Source organism: Clinocottus analis, unplaced genomic scaffold, assembly GCF_023055335.1.
Source record: "Clinocottus analis isolate CAN_PGR_092001 unplaced genomic scaffold, fCliAna1.0.p SCAF_11, whole genome shotgun sequence".
NCBI lineage: Eukaryota > Metazoa > Chordata > Actinopteri > Perciformes > Cottidae > Clinocottus > Clinocottus analis.
This window is the reverse complement of record NW_027175832.1, coordinates 13,741,590-13,757,176: the sequence shown is the minus strand read 5'-3', so window position 1 is coordinate 13,757,176 and position 15,587 is coordinate 13,741,590. Positions and strand designations below refer to the sequence as shown.

General features: G+C 41.4%; 1 protein-coding gene across 2 annotated transcripts in view; it reads left to right on the top strand.

Annotated features, from left to right (window-relative positions):
- LOC137780259 (A-type potassium channel modulatory protein DPP6-like) overlaps positions 1-15,587 on the top strand; it is a 57,588-nt gene extending 42,001 nt beyond the window's left edge. Inside the window, exons 7-26 of one of the 2 annotated variants that reach the window (XM_068568736.1) lie at positions 147-228; positions 3,257-3,377; positions 7,471-7,625; positions 7,926-8,023; positions 8,454-8,580; positions 9,444-9,482; positions 9,616-9,723; positions 9,803-9,894; positions 9,997-10,044; positions 10,121-10,233; positions 10,972-11,019; positions 11,136-11,234; positions 11,327-11,396; positions 12,537-12,731; positions 12,815-12,869; positions 13,012-13,108; positions 13,221-13,276; positions 13,400-13,472; positions 13,575-13,648; positions 14,259-15,587. In XM_068568736.1, the coding sequence (XP_068424837.1) occupies positions 147-228; positions 3,257-3,377; positions 7,471-7,625; positions 7,926-8,023; positions 8,454-8,580; positions 9,444-9,482; positions 9,616-9,723; positions 9,803-9,894; positions 9,997-10,044; positions 10,121-10,233; positions 10,972-11,019; positions 11,136-11,234; positions 11,327-11,396; positions 12,537-12,731; positions 12,815-12,869; positions 13,012-13,108; positions 13,221-13,276; positions 13,400-13,472; positions 13,575-13,648; positions 14,259-14,405 (1,897 nt within the window). In that variant the 3' untranslated portion in view covers positions 14,406-15,587. The other variant, XM_068568728.1, reaches the window with a different exon arrangement.

Sequence of the window (15,587 nt, the reverse complement as noted above, 5' to 3'; positions counted from 1 at the left end):
GATGAAGCCTACAGTGAGAGAACAAAGCCAAAAAAAACCCATATCTTCCTTGTTCTGACGTTTATATTCTTATACAGGCTACATTGTGCATGCAGCGTGCATGGAGACCAAAACTGTATTGGTTTTTTAATTCTTTGCCTCCACAGGGAGACTTGGCCTCTGAAGCCCCCTGAAGTGCATGAAGCTGTCCTGCAGTTTGCTGGATGGGGACCTCGAGGCGAGCAGCTGGTAAGGAGGCCGAACCCTCGAGTTTACACTGTGAATACTGGCACACTGGTGGAGCGCTGTCGGCATCAGACTGCCGTCGCAAAGGAGGCACAGTGGTGGTTCATGTTTGAACATACAGAACATACAAGCGTTGTGGCGATAAGAGGTTTAAGGGCACGATAAGGATCGCTTTAAGCATTTCCAGACTGAACTCTCCCTGCTTTGTCCTCTATAAATGTTACCGTGAAGCCACATGTTTTTTTACTTAAACAACTCTGTGACAGCAGATGATCTGGTGAGAGCCACAGTGGCAGATGGCATCTGGGTGGTACAACCCTCGTGGCTTGGACAGTCTTGGGTCGCTGGTGGTGACTTAAATCTGCATGTGCCACATTTGGGGACAGAGTTTTTTAAATTGGTGTCTTCCTTTAGGTTCATTGGGGTTATTTTTGGCTTTCCTTTAATTCAATTTCTTTCCTGTTGGTACGACGTCTCTATGCAACAAGGAGTAAAAAGTAAAAAAGCTTTGAAAAGTAGTATTATCTAAAATATTTGCCCGGAGTCCTGATTCAACAAATCTGTACGAATCTCTGTGATTCTTTTACCAACCATGATGACAAAGGTCTGTCATATTGTGCTCATATGTTTTGCATAATCAGTTCATTTTTTTTTTATCAATAGTGATATCTGTTTTGTAACATTTTTATCATGAAAAGTGTGTATTCATCTGCAACAGAAAATAGTCCCCAAACAAATGTAAGAACAGTAACAGAAAAAAGAAGTAACAACAACATGGTTTGGCTCTTTTCATGCAATTTTGTTGGCTATTACAAAATTATGATATCCTGTTTTAATGCGCCTAAAAGTGCAAAGCACTTGCAAACCTTTGGTTTTATTCTCTCGCCTACTGCAGTACTTTTTATTTCTGTTTGAATTGAGGTGCTTCGACAACAGACTGCATCGTGTTCCACCAGCTATTACTTCAAAGGTTTCTCTTCCTCCATAATTGTTCTTATCGCATCATTTGCTTAAATTACAGATACATTGCTGGGGGAAAAATATTAACATTTCAAGTGTGCAATGATACTCTGCCTGTCAAGGGAAGAAAGCATATTAATTTGCATATGGTAATAGCATACCTGATTGCTGTTACTTCATTTCATTTAATGAACAGCCGAAGTCATGCGAGGAAAATTAGATGAGCCCTCGTCTTTTAAGTCCGCCTAACCTGGGATGTACTAGGACATGTATCCCTTTTCCCCTCTCTCTCTCTCTCTCTCTCTCTCTCTCTCTCTCTCTCTCTCTCTCTCTCTCTCTCTCTCTCTCTCTCTCTCTCTGTCTCTCTCTCTCTCTCTTTCTCTAAATTGAATGATTTTCTCAAAGTTTTTCACAATTGGAGCAATTTATAATCAAGTGCTTCATCAGCACATAAAGGCGTGTTTGTGGCCGTATGTGTGCAGTGAAGCATCAGATGTAGACTGAGAGGAGCGGCGAGATGAATCCTGCAACGCTCCCCTCATTAAGCAGCATGCAGTTACTCTACCGTGACAGAGCAATCAGTGAGGCTGGGTCAACACACACACACACACACACACACACACACCTGAAAAAGAGGTCATATTGACACAAAAGAGCAGGGATAAGAAGGAAGATATGGATTTCAGGGAAAATAAATTGGACAATATTTCACAACTAAGAAAACATGCACAAACATGAACACACACTCATACGCAAAAGAAAACCCCCGCCATGCGAGCTCAACAGGTAGCTTTGATGTTGCTACTTTCATCTTTTCACCCCTTTGAAATGACTCTGTTCTAGCCTTTTGTTTATTCTGTATTTTCTTTCTCATCTGAATCCATTGAAGATGAATAAATCATTCAGTGAGTGGGCATAAGTCAAGACATGCCACCTGCTTTTCAGAAGCCAATCCCGGTCATTTACAACTGCTGTAACGAGTTCTCTGCTGACAACGAGTCCCCTTTGAATCTATTTTAATCATTTAATGTTCCTATTGCGCAGTTGAATCAATCTTTTGAGATTATGTTTGGCTTTGGCCAAGACTTAATTCATCATATTGGGAATGCTGTGTGTTTTTCTGTCTGACAGCCTGATTTCCGTTATGTTCCGTGGTGGTTTTGCAACATTCACCAACCACCATCTTCCTTTGCTCTACACAGCTCCAGATTGATCTGTTTTCCTCTGATGTTGATCCCACAACGTAAAACTTAGATTTTCTTCACAGCAGCAATAGATCAGAGCGAAAGGAGTCTCGTCTTTTTCTTTCTCGATTCTTGCGCCGGCAATTTGAGGCTTAGATTTGACTGAAGAGGTTTCAGCTGACAGCACGTAAGGCGTGCCAACACGGCCTGCGCTTCAGATACCAATCAATCCCACATTCATCTCCCTCACACTGGCACCAGGTGAAGCCGTGAAGACCCTGGAGTGGATTGACTAAGGGGTTTTAAGTGTGCCATGCTCAGATGCCAGTGGTGTTTCTTAATTCCTTCAGGAAGCGTTGGTGCTTAAACCAGAAGCCTGACCCGTAGTTTAGCTCAGCCGTCGGCCACCTCAGGAGACAGCATAAAGTCTCAATATACACCATATGTGTGTATGCCTGTGGGGCCTCAGCCGGCTCCGGCGCCTTCATTAGCATCAGACAGGGTGTCATACTGCTTTGGAGAGGACTCCAGCTCAGACTGTAATTAGGCATCTGCTAATACAGTGCTTAAGCCAGGTGTTGTCCGGGACTGTGTTAGCTTGTAGGTGTCACTGAGTGCGTGTTGCTATCTGGGTTGAGATAAAGTCATGTTGTGATATGCAAAAAAAAGAAAGCCACAGGTGGGTTCAGCCTCAAGTCACATATTGTAGATGGAAAGATGTGAGATGCAGAGGCTGAGAAAGAAAAAAAAAGAGAGCCCCAGCTTAGCGCCACAGGAAATTGAGATACAGGTCTAATCCGAGCGTTACAGCAAAACGATTCCAGGTTTGCGTCCAGTGATAAGGAGACTAATGCTGTTCTTCCTTCTGCCTGCTTTTCTCGCGCCAGATCTTCATATTCGAAAACAACATCTTCTACAGATCAACAGTGGATAACCGAGCGATCCGCCTGGTGTCCACTGGGAAAGAGGGAGTCGTCTTTAACGGCCTTGCTGACTGGCTGTATGAGGGTAAGACGTCCACATACACAGCGACACCAACACACAACATTGAATTTCCATATTGCAAATTGCAGACTGTATGCAAAGTTCAAAGACGGAGAGGGAATTTCTGTCTTTCCAGAATTGACAGCACTGATTAAAGTCTATAATGACATTACACGGACAAACATGTGTGGACACACGAGCATCACTTTTGCATGTGATCTTTGCACACATCCTTTTTAAAAACCATATCCTGCTATTATGTCAGTCTGTCCCTCTCCTGGAAAGACTTTCCCTGAAGATTTTGGAGCCTGACACAGGTTCGCTAACAAGCGCATTAGTGAGGTCGTACGCTGATATTGGGTGATGACGCCTGGCTTGCAGTGGCCGTTTAAGTTCACATTCAGGTTCATTGTATTGTATGTTTCATGTATTCTATAGCTCTGATGCTCTGCAGGTGTTTCCTTAAGGGAAGGAACGAGAACAGACCATGTGCTGGTTGGCTGGTACCCTCTATAATACTTCATGCCTTCCTTCTTCAGCGAGAAGAGTTAATGTCCTTAACCGTTTTTACTGTCCTCCTCAGCCGTGTGTGGTCTTGTTCAGTCCGGTTGCCAAACCACATCAGTATGCTACCAGTTAGCTGTTATTTTTTAAGACATCGAGGGAAATATGGTCTCTGCTGCGGCTCTTTTCATGACATAATCAATGTTTAAAGATGTCCATAAAAGCACACAATAGCTGACTAGAGCAGGTCTGAAAGACATGAGCTCTGTGTTGTAATGTCTGAGGTGTTGAGGACTTCTGGCTAGTTAAATTCTTCTACACTCAACTCAGAAAAACATTTCTTTTTAGACCTCATTTTGTTGTTGAGGGCATTGTCACATAAAATTAAAAAAGTAAAAGGCCTGTTGTCTTCAATATCACTGTGCCCATTAGCATTACCATTTCCCTTAAATCTGCATTTACTTCTATTTGGTGACTTAGAGGCAGCAGAAACAAGCTCATGGCGAATGTGTTGACAAAATATTCTCTCTGTTTTGGCTCAGTTTGGGGTTTCCTGAGGGTCCTGTCTGTTTCTTCAGCTGCTAAACGCTGTGTTCCCCAGCGAGTCGCTCACTTTTCTGTTTGCTGTTTGGCGTTTGATGTGATTCATGTAGTACAGAGTAATTTGTGGGTTTGTCACAAGGAGCGATCTCCTTCGATATCCAGGTGGCCCTGTGATCATACTCGGAATAAAGATATTGATTACAGAGCCTTTAATTGGATCAACTGTGCCTCTTTTAAACCTTGTGCACAAACTAAATTCAACCAATCTACGGGTGTGTTGTGTGTTTGTGTGCATGTTTCCATTTAAAGGTGCACAGCTGACTATGTTTCAGTGCCTCTCCCTCTCTAGGCTGTCCATACCTTGTCTTTGTGTTCAGGCAGTTTTGATTAATTAATGACTTCAGCGCTGCTTTCTCACTCAGCAGATGCTCAAACGCCAGCATACATATAATTGAGTATGAGGCATTTTCTGATTACTGCATATGTGAGACAGACATTGCAATTCCATATGCAATTCCACTTGAATATGACTTGGGCTCCAGATTTTCCCACACTTGAGACTAATTTTCCCACTAAGCACTCATTCACAAAATAAATTGAGGTTTAGGAAGTGACGACTTTTGTTTCTGGCATCGTTACAATTCTTGATTTTAGATTTATTCAGTGGGTGATTTAAATAACAATTGAATTGTAATTTTATAACGGATTTTGCAAAATGACAGTATTCATGAGAGAAATGATGTTACAGTGCATTAAGCTTGAGGGTCGGGTTTAAGCTGTTTTTTTTTAAATAATGGGATTATTTCTTACAGAACATGACACAAAGGAAGTAATCAAGAGAAAGAGTTGTCTTGCTATGTTTTATGGTGTTTTTATGGATGTTGTTTTATGGAGTTATCGGTGGATAACAAAGCAGTCTCGCAAAACAGTAACCACTTCACTTTCGACTGCTTACAGTGTTGACATTGTGAGCTGTATTGGTCACGTGACATGTTTGACAAAAGTTGTCTGTATATGGGTTGAGTTGAGGCTTCCTCAACAAAGTTCTCATTTTTTGTCTTTGGAACCTTTATACTCTTAAACGTTCCCTTTAAATTTTCATACATACATGTATAATCTGCTTGTCAAACAGTTCATTGAAGTTACAGTTTATCATGAAGATATTGTTGAAATACTCATTACTTATACTTCACCATTACATAAAAGTATTTTAGTTGATGGACAGACTAGTATATTAAATGATTTACATTTTTCTGACATGAAGAAATTCTAATTGGAAATTCCATCCAGTGAGTTTCAGTTGCTTTCCGTCTGGGCATGAGCTCTTTCCTCATGCGGATGGAGGTTGTTTGTTTGCCTCTGACAGCAGTTATTGTCATGCACAGAAGACCGTGTCACACAAACCTCAAACCGATCCACAGCTCCCAACACTGGCAATGTGAGAGGTAAAGAAACACAGAACCCCCCCCCCCCCCCCCACACACACACACACACACACACACCACCACCACCACCACCACCTGTTTGTACCGCTGTGACAGGAAATTGTTTTGTCTTGTGTGATTTTTGCAGATGCAAAGTGTGTTGATGTTCATTTTCAACGAAGGCGCTATTTTCATAAAGCAACACGCCAGGACTCTTATTAAAAGCGCTGACCAACGGCGGGACTAATAAAGGATTATCTCATCTTAAATAATGGATGAGATAAATGATACGCTGTGTTCCTGCTGCGTTAGCGAGGAACTTGTGTTCACTAATCTGCTGTGGACACAGGCCTTGAAAGTCCTGCTGCACTGCAACAAACTAGTCGACCTCGAGTGAGAACTCAATCAAATGTTGAGAATCCCCCACCGAGTAGTATACTTCTCTCAGTCTGATCTTGTTACCACAGAATATGTCCAGTGCATTCACAGAGTGGAGATAAAAAAATGTTTTAAATCATGATGACATCAATGATAACAGAATTACAAAATACCTTATCAAGGTTGAGTTGAATGTTTTGTTGCCAAAAAAAAGTCCCATTTGTTTGATCTGCACGTCTCCATAAGTACAGTAGTGCATTTACTGTAAGTGTTTTTACTAGAGCTCTTCTGCCCCCTGCTGGAGGAAAACCATACATTAGGAAATTGCAAAAAAAAAAAAAGGTAACTGGATTCATAGAGGCTCAAGTACAAAGCCTTTCAAAGTAATCCGATTTCTCCTGTGAGCAGGCAGAAATACATCCTTTCTTTGTCTTGGTTTCGTCCTGAATGTCAGCTCCCTCGGCATGTGTCGATCGATCAAAGCCTTAGTTTGACTCAAAGGGAATATTTGAGTCCCACCGCCAACAGCAGAACCTTCATATGGATTGAGGCAAAGCAACCTATAGTTATATTGCATGTTCCACACACTTTCACTCAAAACTCAATAAACTTTGCTCCAAAATAGAAGAAAAAAATAAAATCCTTGACTGTTAGAATATATAATATTTACAGTGATTCCAATTAATCGGCATCCACAACCAGCAACCAGCATCACCTTTGTTGACCAATAGCGTGTGCACATATGAAGTCTGGTCGAATAAAGGTAAAGAATAGACGTGAATATTATCAAATGTGTGTAAATAATTATATAAATGTAAAAAGGATTTGACCAACAACAACAACAATCAAACTAAGATAAATAACATCAACATGGTGGATCTACTGCAATGACAAGCTTCTGGATTCTGTCAAGATGCAACATGAGTAATTGGGCACCGTAAATCATAAATGCTGTAAATATTACACTAGTGTCTGTTCAAATGTTGACATATTGGAAATATCTTTATCATTGTCAAATGATAATAAGTACATAAACAGCAGCTAACAGGGAAACTGCGCATTTAGCAATGAAAAACCTTTTTACGTGATAGACGTTGCATCGTTGCAGCCAAATACTTTGTGCCAGGAGGCAAACGTAACATCTTTTTACAGACATGTTGACATGGATTAGTACCCAAAGTCAGTCGGGTCTCTAGAAACCTACACCTTCAAAACTTGTATTCTAGCCTTCAGTTTCATGCTTCAAGCTGTGTGTTCTTTTTTTACAGAGGAGATCCTGCAGACACACATCGCCCACTGGTGGTCTCCAGACGGGCTGCGTCTGGCCTACATGACCATCAACGACACGCTGGTGCCAAGTATGGAAGTTCCCTTCTTCACAGGAGTGCCGTACCCTGCCACCTTGGAGTATCACTACCCAAAGGCAACTCTGCAGACACAATCTCACACCTATTCTTAGGCTGAGCAAATTTAAAATGTGCCTCTGTCCGCTACACAGTACAAACAATGTTCTATCTGTCTATAAAATCTGTCGGATCAGTCAGCGGACAGAATATTTTTCATCCAGATATTTAGAGGAGTCTTTTGACAATGTCTCCAGGACAATGCCAAGCGTGTTTTTAAATTACTTTGACTTGTTTGACACTGAAGAAGAAAACCAATTCCTCGCTGTCTTCAACTGAAATCCAGTGTGACCTATCTCGTTTCCTCTCGGCCCTTGCAGGCTGGGGAGGAAAACCCTGTAGTGCACCTGTCAGTGGTGAGCCTCAACGGACCCCTGCACACCGTGGTGATGAAGAAACCTGATGACCCCCGAATCGGGTGAGTGACAGCGCAACGGTAATCCCGCCTTAGGGTGGGAAGATTGAGTGATTGGTATATAGAACTGTAAATCATATCAGCTTGTTTTATGAAGAACAAAAGCACGGACCTGATGTATTTGGATGTACAGTATTGAACACCATAAGTAGTATACAAGAGAAATATTTGATTTGGTGCATGACAACTGGTAAATGTCACAGATGCGCGCAAATGTGCACAAATGGGCCCCAATGTAAGTTTTTAAGACCTCGCCTGAATTTTCGTTGTACTAAACTCTCTCTAACTTTGTTCTGCTTCATTTTATCAAAGTCAACCTTTGCAGAGAGAATGATCACATATTGTGTTAGAGTTGGAACTTACAGCTGTATCATTTGAAAGAAATAATTATCCTGATAGTGGTGTGATGCTTTCTCACTTTCTAATTTTCCAGGAGGGAATATTATATCACGATGGTGAAATGGGCCACCAGCACAAAACTGGCTGTCAACTGGCTGAACAGAGGCCAGAACAACTCTATCTTGACACTGTGCGAAGCGACAACAGGAGTCTGCATTAAGGTGAGTCTTTCGGCAAATTCTTCTTGACAAAGTGTAAAATCTTTTCTCTGTGTTTATTTGTGTAAAGGATAAATCTGGTGATGTTTTTCTCACTGTCAAGAACTCCACGAAAAGACCAGAAAACCAACAATGATTTTATTATCTATTGTTGTCCAAACACTGTTAAAAACACACCAATGAGCCACTGCAGTGGCTGTCATGGTCCCTCGTTATGATCTACATGGGCAATGTAGTTTATTTCAAGTCTGCTGCTGCAAATACTGCTTCACTCACCAAATCAGCAGAAAGTAGCCCTAAACAAATGCACTACCTAATCCAGGTTGGGAAAACCTTACAAAAACCTTTCTTTTTTGAATTTGGGTATATTTTTACAACTATTTAAAAAAGGAATTGTTAAATCTTTCAGTAAATACTTCTATTTGGAGTATATAAATAGTCTGGTTTATAACCTCCAGGTATAAATTGGGAAAATTGTTGTTTTTTACATTTCTTTTTTGGTTTCATTGAACAAAGCGCTAAATCAGGAGATATAGAGGCAGGTTTTGTTTCCTGTCGACAGGACAGAGCTAGAGTGGAATTCTTATCTAACTTTTTTGCAAAAAAAATTAATTTCACAAAATGTAAATCTTAAAGGTTTCCTCTCTACTGGAAGGAATGGGCTGAGTGGCTCAGGCAGGCCAAGGATGTCGAAAAGTACGAAGCGACCAACTGACAAACTGTTGTTTTGGGTCTTTTTTTAACATAATTTTTTGACAAACAAATAATTGTAAAGAATTCCATTCCAGACCTATCTTTCACTTTTTTGTGTGTTTTTTTTCAGATTCAGAATGTTATTTCAAATCATACCTGTTTCTTTTTTCCAGAAACACGAGGACGAGAGTGAGAGCTGGTTGCACAGACAGGTGCGTGAAGTAAAAACATCTTCCCTGCTGTTCTTTTGTAGTTATCACTCGGTGTGTCTGAGCTTGAACAGGTAAATAAGCACTGCGGGTGTGTTTTGGGACATTTCTACATGTTTTGGTCTTTCCTCCGCAGAATGAAGCGCCGCTCTTTTCCCATGACGGACACAAGTTCTTCTTCACCAGAGCAATCCCTCAGGGTGGGAGAGGAAAGTTTTTCCACATCTCTATGTCCACCTCTATGGTAAGAAATTGCAGAATTGCTTTGGTGATATGATAAACGGTTCGGTGCAGTGTGTTTATGGGCCTTTACTTTCCTCTAGCCTAACACAAGCACAGACATCCTTCAGTCCTTGACTTCTGGAGACTGGGACGTCACCAGGATCTTGGCCTACAATCAAGAAAGGAACCTCATGTAAGATATTTTGATGTTTTTTTTTCTATTATTTTTTGTACATCCTGTGCTGCAAAATTGTGGTTATTCTGTATTTCATGGTCATGTTTAAATGTTTTCCAGATACTTTCTGAGCACAGAGGACGACCCCAAGCGGCGGCACTTGTACAGGTGGGGTTTTCCTCCAAGCTCTAAGTACTTGTGTGTTTTCTGTACACAATGACACTCACTCCGTGCCGTCCCACAGTGCTGACACGATCCCTCCGTTCAACCGCTGCTGCCTGTCTTGTGAGTTCAAGTGCGGCTATGTGGACGTTTCATTCAGCCACAACATGCAGTACTTCCTGCTCATCTGTAAAGGTGAGTGTCTTTGACCTCAAGTCTTTGTAACAGTGGACTGAGAGCATTTCACATCCAGGCACTTCTGAGAATAAGAGTCTTCTGGGGCAGCCGGAAAGCCGCATTTGAAAGGGAGCGTAACTGAATTAGTGCTCCATGTCAGGTTGAGAGCTTATATCGAACTGGACATTAGCAGATAACCTCAAACCACTGCTGGCTCCCTCGGATCAGCCGCAGAAATAATGTATTGTGTGACTGCATGCCGAGAGCCTTGTGAGCACTACTAAGCTGCTTACAGAGTGCGTTTTGTCTCTCTGCTTTTACTATTTCTCGCATAAAAGTGCATTGTGTTGTTGTTTACTAGATATTCTTCGTGTCCTGTTTTGCCCTTTGTGGCGTCACCGCGAGGGCAAAACAGCATCAGGGTTTCTATGGAGGCTGATTTGTTTAGAAAAAGTGCCTTTGGCGTTCATTATTAATTGGATCTTTGGGGAGCAGCTCCATTGTGAAATAATAAGCTACTTCCTCATGGGACTGAAGTAGATTATTAACAGCAGAGCTGGCTGAGAGGCCTGTGGTTGGCTGAAGTATGTTTAAGATGAGACATGAAGATGTTTCGTTTGCAGAAAAGGATCGGGTTTCAGAGGCTCGGTTACTTGTGCGGAGGAGGCATTTGAGCCTTTTGTTAGTGCCTTGTTACATCGAATAAATTATTATTGCGTTCCTGTTAACTGATTTTCCCTGAATTGTTCTGTGTAGGTCCAGATATTCCGAGTGTGGCTATCTACAGCACCGAGGACAAACAGAGTGAGTGTTGACCTCCCTCCTTCACCGCGTTCAACAAACTGAACAGAATGCTACGACAAGGTTTTCAGCGACGGAAAGATTTTAACGATGGGCCTGTTTAATCTGCTTAACTGCAGAGGTGTTTGACGTGGAGACAAACGAAAGAGTAAACAGCACGTACAACAATCTGCAGATGCCCAGAGTGGAGTACAAGACCATCACCATAGAAGACTACAGTATGTGCTCCTGTTTAATCATCAACGACACAAATACCTGTGTGTACGTCACATGCGGCCACCGTGCGTTGACCTTGTCCTTCCTGTTATAGCTCTGACCATGCAGATTCTGAAGCCAGCTGGGTTCGTAGATACAGCCCATTACCCCTTACTGCTGCTAGTGTAAGTAAAAAACATCTTTATGAATATTGTCAACGCTTGAATAAAGCAACTAACAATTACTTTCATAGTAATTTCATTTAGTATTGCACTTCCATAAATTTGGGGGACTCGCAGGTTTATTATTAAAGGCGAAATTTAGAAAGTTTAGAAATCCTGACTTCCCTCATATGGGTCAGGATTAAAACAAGCTGCATCCTAGTTTCCCATAATGCAACTCAATAGTCCTGTGTACATACTCGACTTGCCTTGAATGAGCTTATTGCTCCAGTGTGAAATGCTGCTGGATAATTATTTTTGATTCTTTGGTCAATAAATCCTTGAGAAATAGTCACATTTGTTGTTATTCTTCATGGCTCGAGGTAAATTTGTCAAATTGCTTACGTTGTTGTCAAAGTTATTTACTATTCAGAACAAAAAATATTTTTAAAAAGGCGGAAAAACAACAGCCAAGATTTCAGAAAGAGATTTCAAGGAAGAGCCAACATTCGCGCAGCTACAAATGTCAAATGTTTTGAATTTCTGCTCGATAAAGTAATAAGGTAAAATTGTTGCCGATTAATTTTCTGTCACTCAACTAACACCACAGTACAAGGCTATTATCTTCATCTTGGCCCGTTCCTGTTGGTAATGTCAGGCGTGTGGTGTCGCTGCTCATTCAAACAGCTTCCTGTTCAACATCTGTCTTGTGTGTACGGAACCGACCGGAAGAGAGCGTGCTGTACCAGGCATGGCGTTTAGCGCTATGAGAGTCGTGTTTTGTCGTTTCTCAGCCACACACATGCACACAGAGACCCCTTGCAGTTAGTTGGATAACACAATAGAATACAAACTACAATATCCCACACTAGCTGCTACATTTGCAAAAAATGTAGTATGAAATAGTTTAATAAGGTGGTGTTTTATTGGACTGCATTACATTGCAAGGGAATCCTATTATATCCTCGTAGCTACTGTTTAAAATGTCTTTGTTCTTATTTGTGAATGTTCCATTTTGATGTTAAAAGCCTGTTTGTCTACTTTTGATTACAACAATCCTGAAATCTAATATGTGCCTTCCTCTTCACAAGACCCCCATTTAATATTAATCTCTGAGAAGTGTGTCAGTCCTCAAATGATGAACACGCTGTGGTGTGTCGACAGAGACGGCACGCCTGGCGGGCAGATGGTGTCGGAGCAATTCCGGGTAGACTGGGCCACGGTTCTGGTCAGCAGCTTCAGCACCATCGTCATCCGCTGCGATGGCCACGGCAGTGGCTTCCAGGGCACCAACCTCCTGCACAAAGTGAGGAGGCAACTGGGAAGACTTGAGGAGGAGGACCAGCTGGCGGCACTGAGGTCAGACTTCAAGCATGAGGAGTCCGCCGTGGTGTTTCAGTCCTAAAACACTGGATGTTTTACCAGCTTTCTTTCATTCTTAGGGTCATATCCAAAGAGTCTTATATTGATCAGAATCGAATGGGAGTGTATGGAAAGGTAGGAAGAATATATTCTTAAAAAAGAACAAGAATTGAGATGAATTGTAATTGTATAGATACTGCCTCACATGGAGATCATGATCATGAAGCAGAAGTAATTAGACTTTGTGTGTTTTTGTGTCTCCTCTACCTTTGTTCAGGCCTATGGAGGATATTTAGCCACGATGCTTCTGAGCTCATTTAGCCAACTTAAATGTGGATCAGCAGTCTCCCCTATCACAGATTTTGAGCTATATGGTATACGTTTCCACATATTTTACTTCTATGGATGTGTGAAAATGAAACGCTCATGCGGCAGCGTCTAAAGGCGCCAGACCTTACTAACTTTTTCCCTGTTTCCAAACGGCAGCATCTGCATTTTCAGAGCGATACCTCGGCTCAAAGACAGATTCGCGAGTATATACGGTAACGTTTGAATGTTTCAATCTCTCTGTCCAAATCATGCACCAAGAATGTTTTCACTGAAGTGTACAGATGTGAAGTCCAGGGTCATTGTATGAAGTGGATTTCCCTCTCTCTTTCCTTCAGACGGCAAATTTAGCACACCGAGCTGGTCAGCTTCTGCAGAAGCAGTACTTGATAATTCACCCAACTGCTGACGGTAACAGACGTGTTTTCTGTGTTATGCTTCTCAATACTCACTATTTCACTGTGGTTGCACCCTAATGTGTTGTCTCCTGTTTTATATTCTCCACTACCACAGAAAAGGTTCACTTCCAGCACACAGCCAAATTTATCAACCATTTAATCAGCGAGAAGGCCAATTACTCTCTACAGGTGAGTTTCTCAAATAAACGCTGGACCCGGCAAATGAATCATGCATCGTGATTTGATTTGACCCTGATTGTGCCTGGAGTTTATGTGACAGTTTTTAATGCAATACAATATATGTTTTAGTTTATTATAACTTTTTTGCCTTTTGGTGACTATTTTCAACATACTCTACTATGCATTTTTCTGTATTGTTACACTTATTACAACATGTGAAACAATAACTTTTAATGACTTTTTAATAGGACATATTAAACAGAAACCTTTAATTGTCTTTATTTTGACGTACTTTATCAGGCTTTTTTCCGAATAATACACAATGCGCATGATACACATGATTTATTTAAACCTGATAGACAACTTTTTTGACTAAAAAAACTGTTCTTCTCATTCCATTTTTCAACATAATTGACTGTTTTTTTCTGACATAATATACAATGACTCTTCACACGTTATTTCAACATGTTCTTTCATATCACATTATACTATGACTAATGTTTTTTGTGACATTTTGTCCTTCCATACTGTCAGTCGCCTGAGCACGCACATGCAGACCAGGTAGACAGAAAGTGCATTAAATGATTTAATGGAAGAATATCTTGCAAACTGTCGACAGATCTACCCAGACGAGGGACACTTCCTGCACGGTGATGGGACGCAGCAGCATCTCAGCCAATCCCTGGTCAACTTCTTCGAGGTGTGTTTCCGGGTGCCGGAGATTGTGACGGAGGACCAGCAAGAAGAGGACGAGGACAACAGTTAAGCTCGGCCCTCTGAGCGGGGCCCGGCTGGCCAGTGCGGCGCAATATGCAACAGATCTTTCTTACCCAATCAACCCACACCACGTGCTGTCCAATCAGATTTTAGCGGCTGTTTGAAGTGCAGCACCTGCATGTGCCCAAGGGGACACGCAGCCATCCTCCTCCTCACATTGTGCTGGCTGCTCGTGAAAAAGACTCAATACATCTCACATGTGACGGGACTCTCTCTCTCTCTCTCTCTCTCTCTCTCTCTCTCTCTCTCTCTCTCTCTCTCTCTCTCTCTCTCCTTCTCTCTCTCTCTCTCTTTGCTATTGGAATATATGAACTAGTCCTCCCTCTAGTGGACCAATACAGGATCAACATAAAGACCATTGATCTACGCCTCTCCATTGAAAACGAGGCACATTATTTGGGCACTTTGCAGCACAAAATACCTTCTTTTAAAATGTAACTTTTCCAAAGGCCCCCAATTTCTGATTACCTTACAAACCAATTTACTGATTGTTCTGTTCATAAGTATGATGACTGCTACTTTCTCAGAATTTCTCTGTTCAGTGTTGTGTCTTTGAGTGAATGTCTGGCTGCATCAGTCCGTATAGTTGCTTTACAAAACAAGGGCACTCTGTTTAACTTGCCTTGTACTACGAAAGCGTCTATCCTGAAATGGTATGGAATCATATTTTCCCTCGTGATATTTCTGAAATGAATTCCTGTTCTTTTAGTCACTGTGCCTTACTGTGGGTGAAATGTTCATGTTGGGGTCTGATATGAATATTGAAAAATGAGTGAATATGAATAGGCCTTGTCTGAACTGAGGACTCAAACCAGATGATGATTTCATTTTCCTCAAGTGATAGCCAGTTACTTGAGAGGTATAAGTTAAAATCCCAAGTTATGGCACATTTGATCTCAAAACATGGAAAGAACTGAATTCAAAATATGTTTTTGTCAACTTGAAATATGATGTTTTTCTTGACAAAAAAGTATTTACTTTGCAAATAGTTCTCGATATTTAACTTCCAAAACGAGATAACTATGCCGAATTTCCATCATTTTACCGACGACTTTGTGTGTTAAATGGATGGATTCTCTCCCCATGTCACCTCTGTTAGTAGTGTCAGTGGTTTCCAGTCAGCTGATGTACAAAGTGTATAAATCTTATATTGTTTAAGTCTTTATGTTGT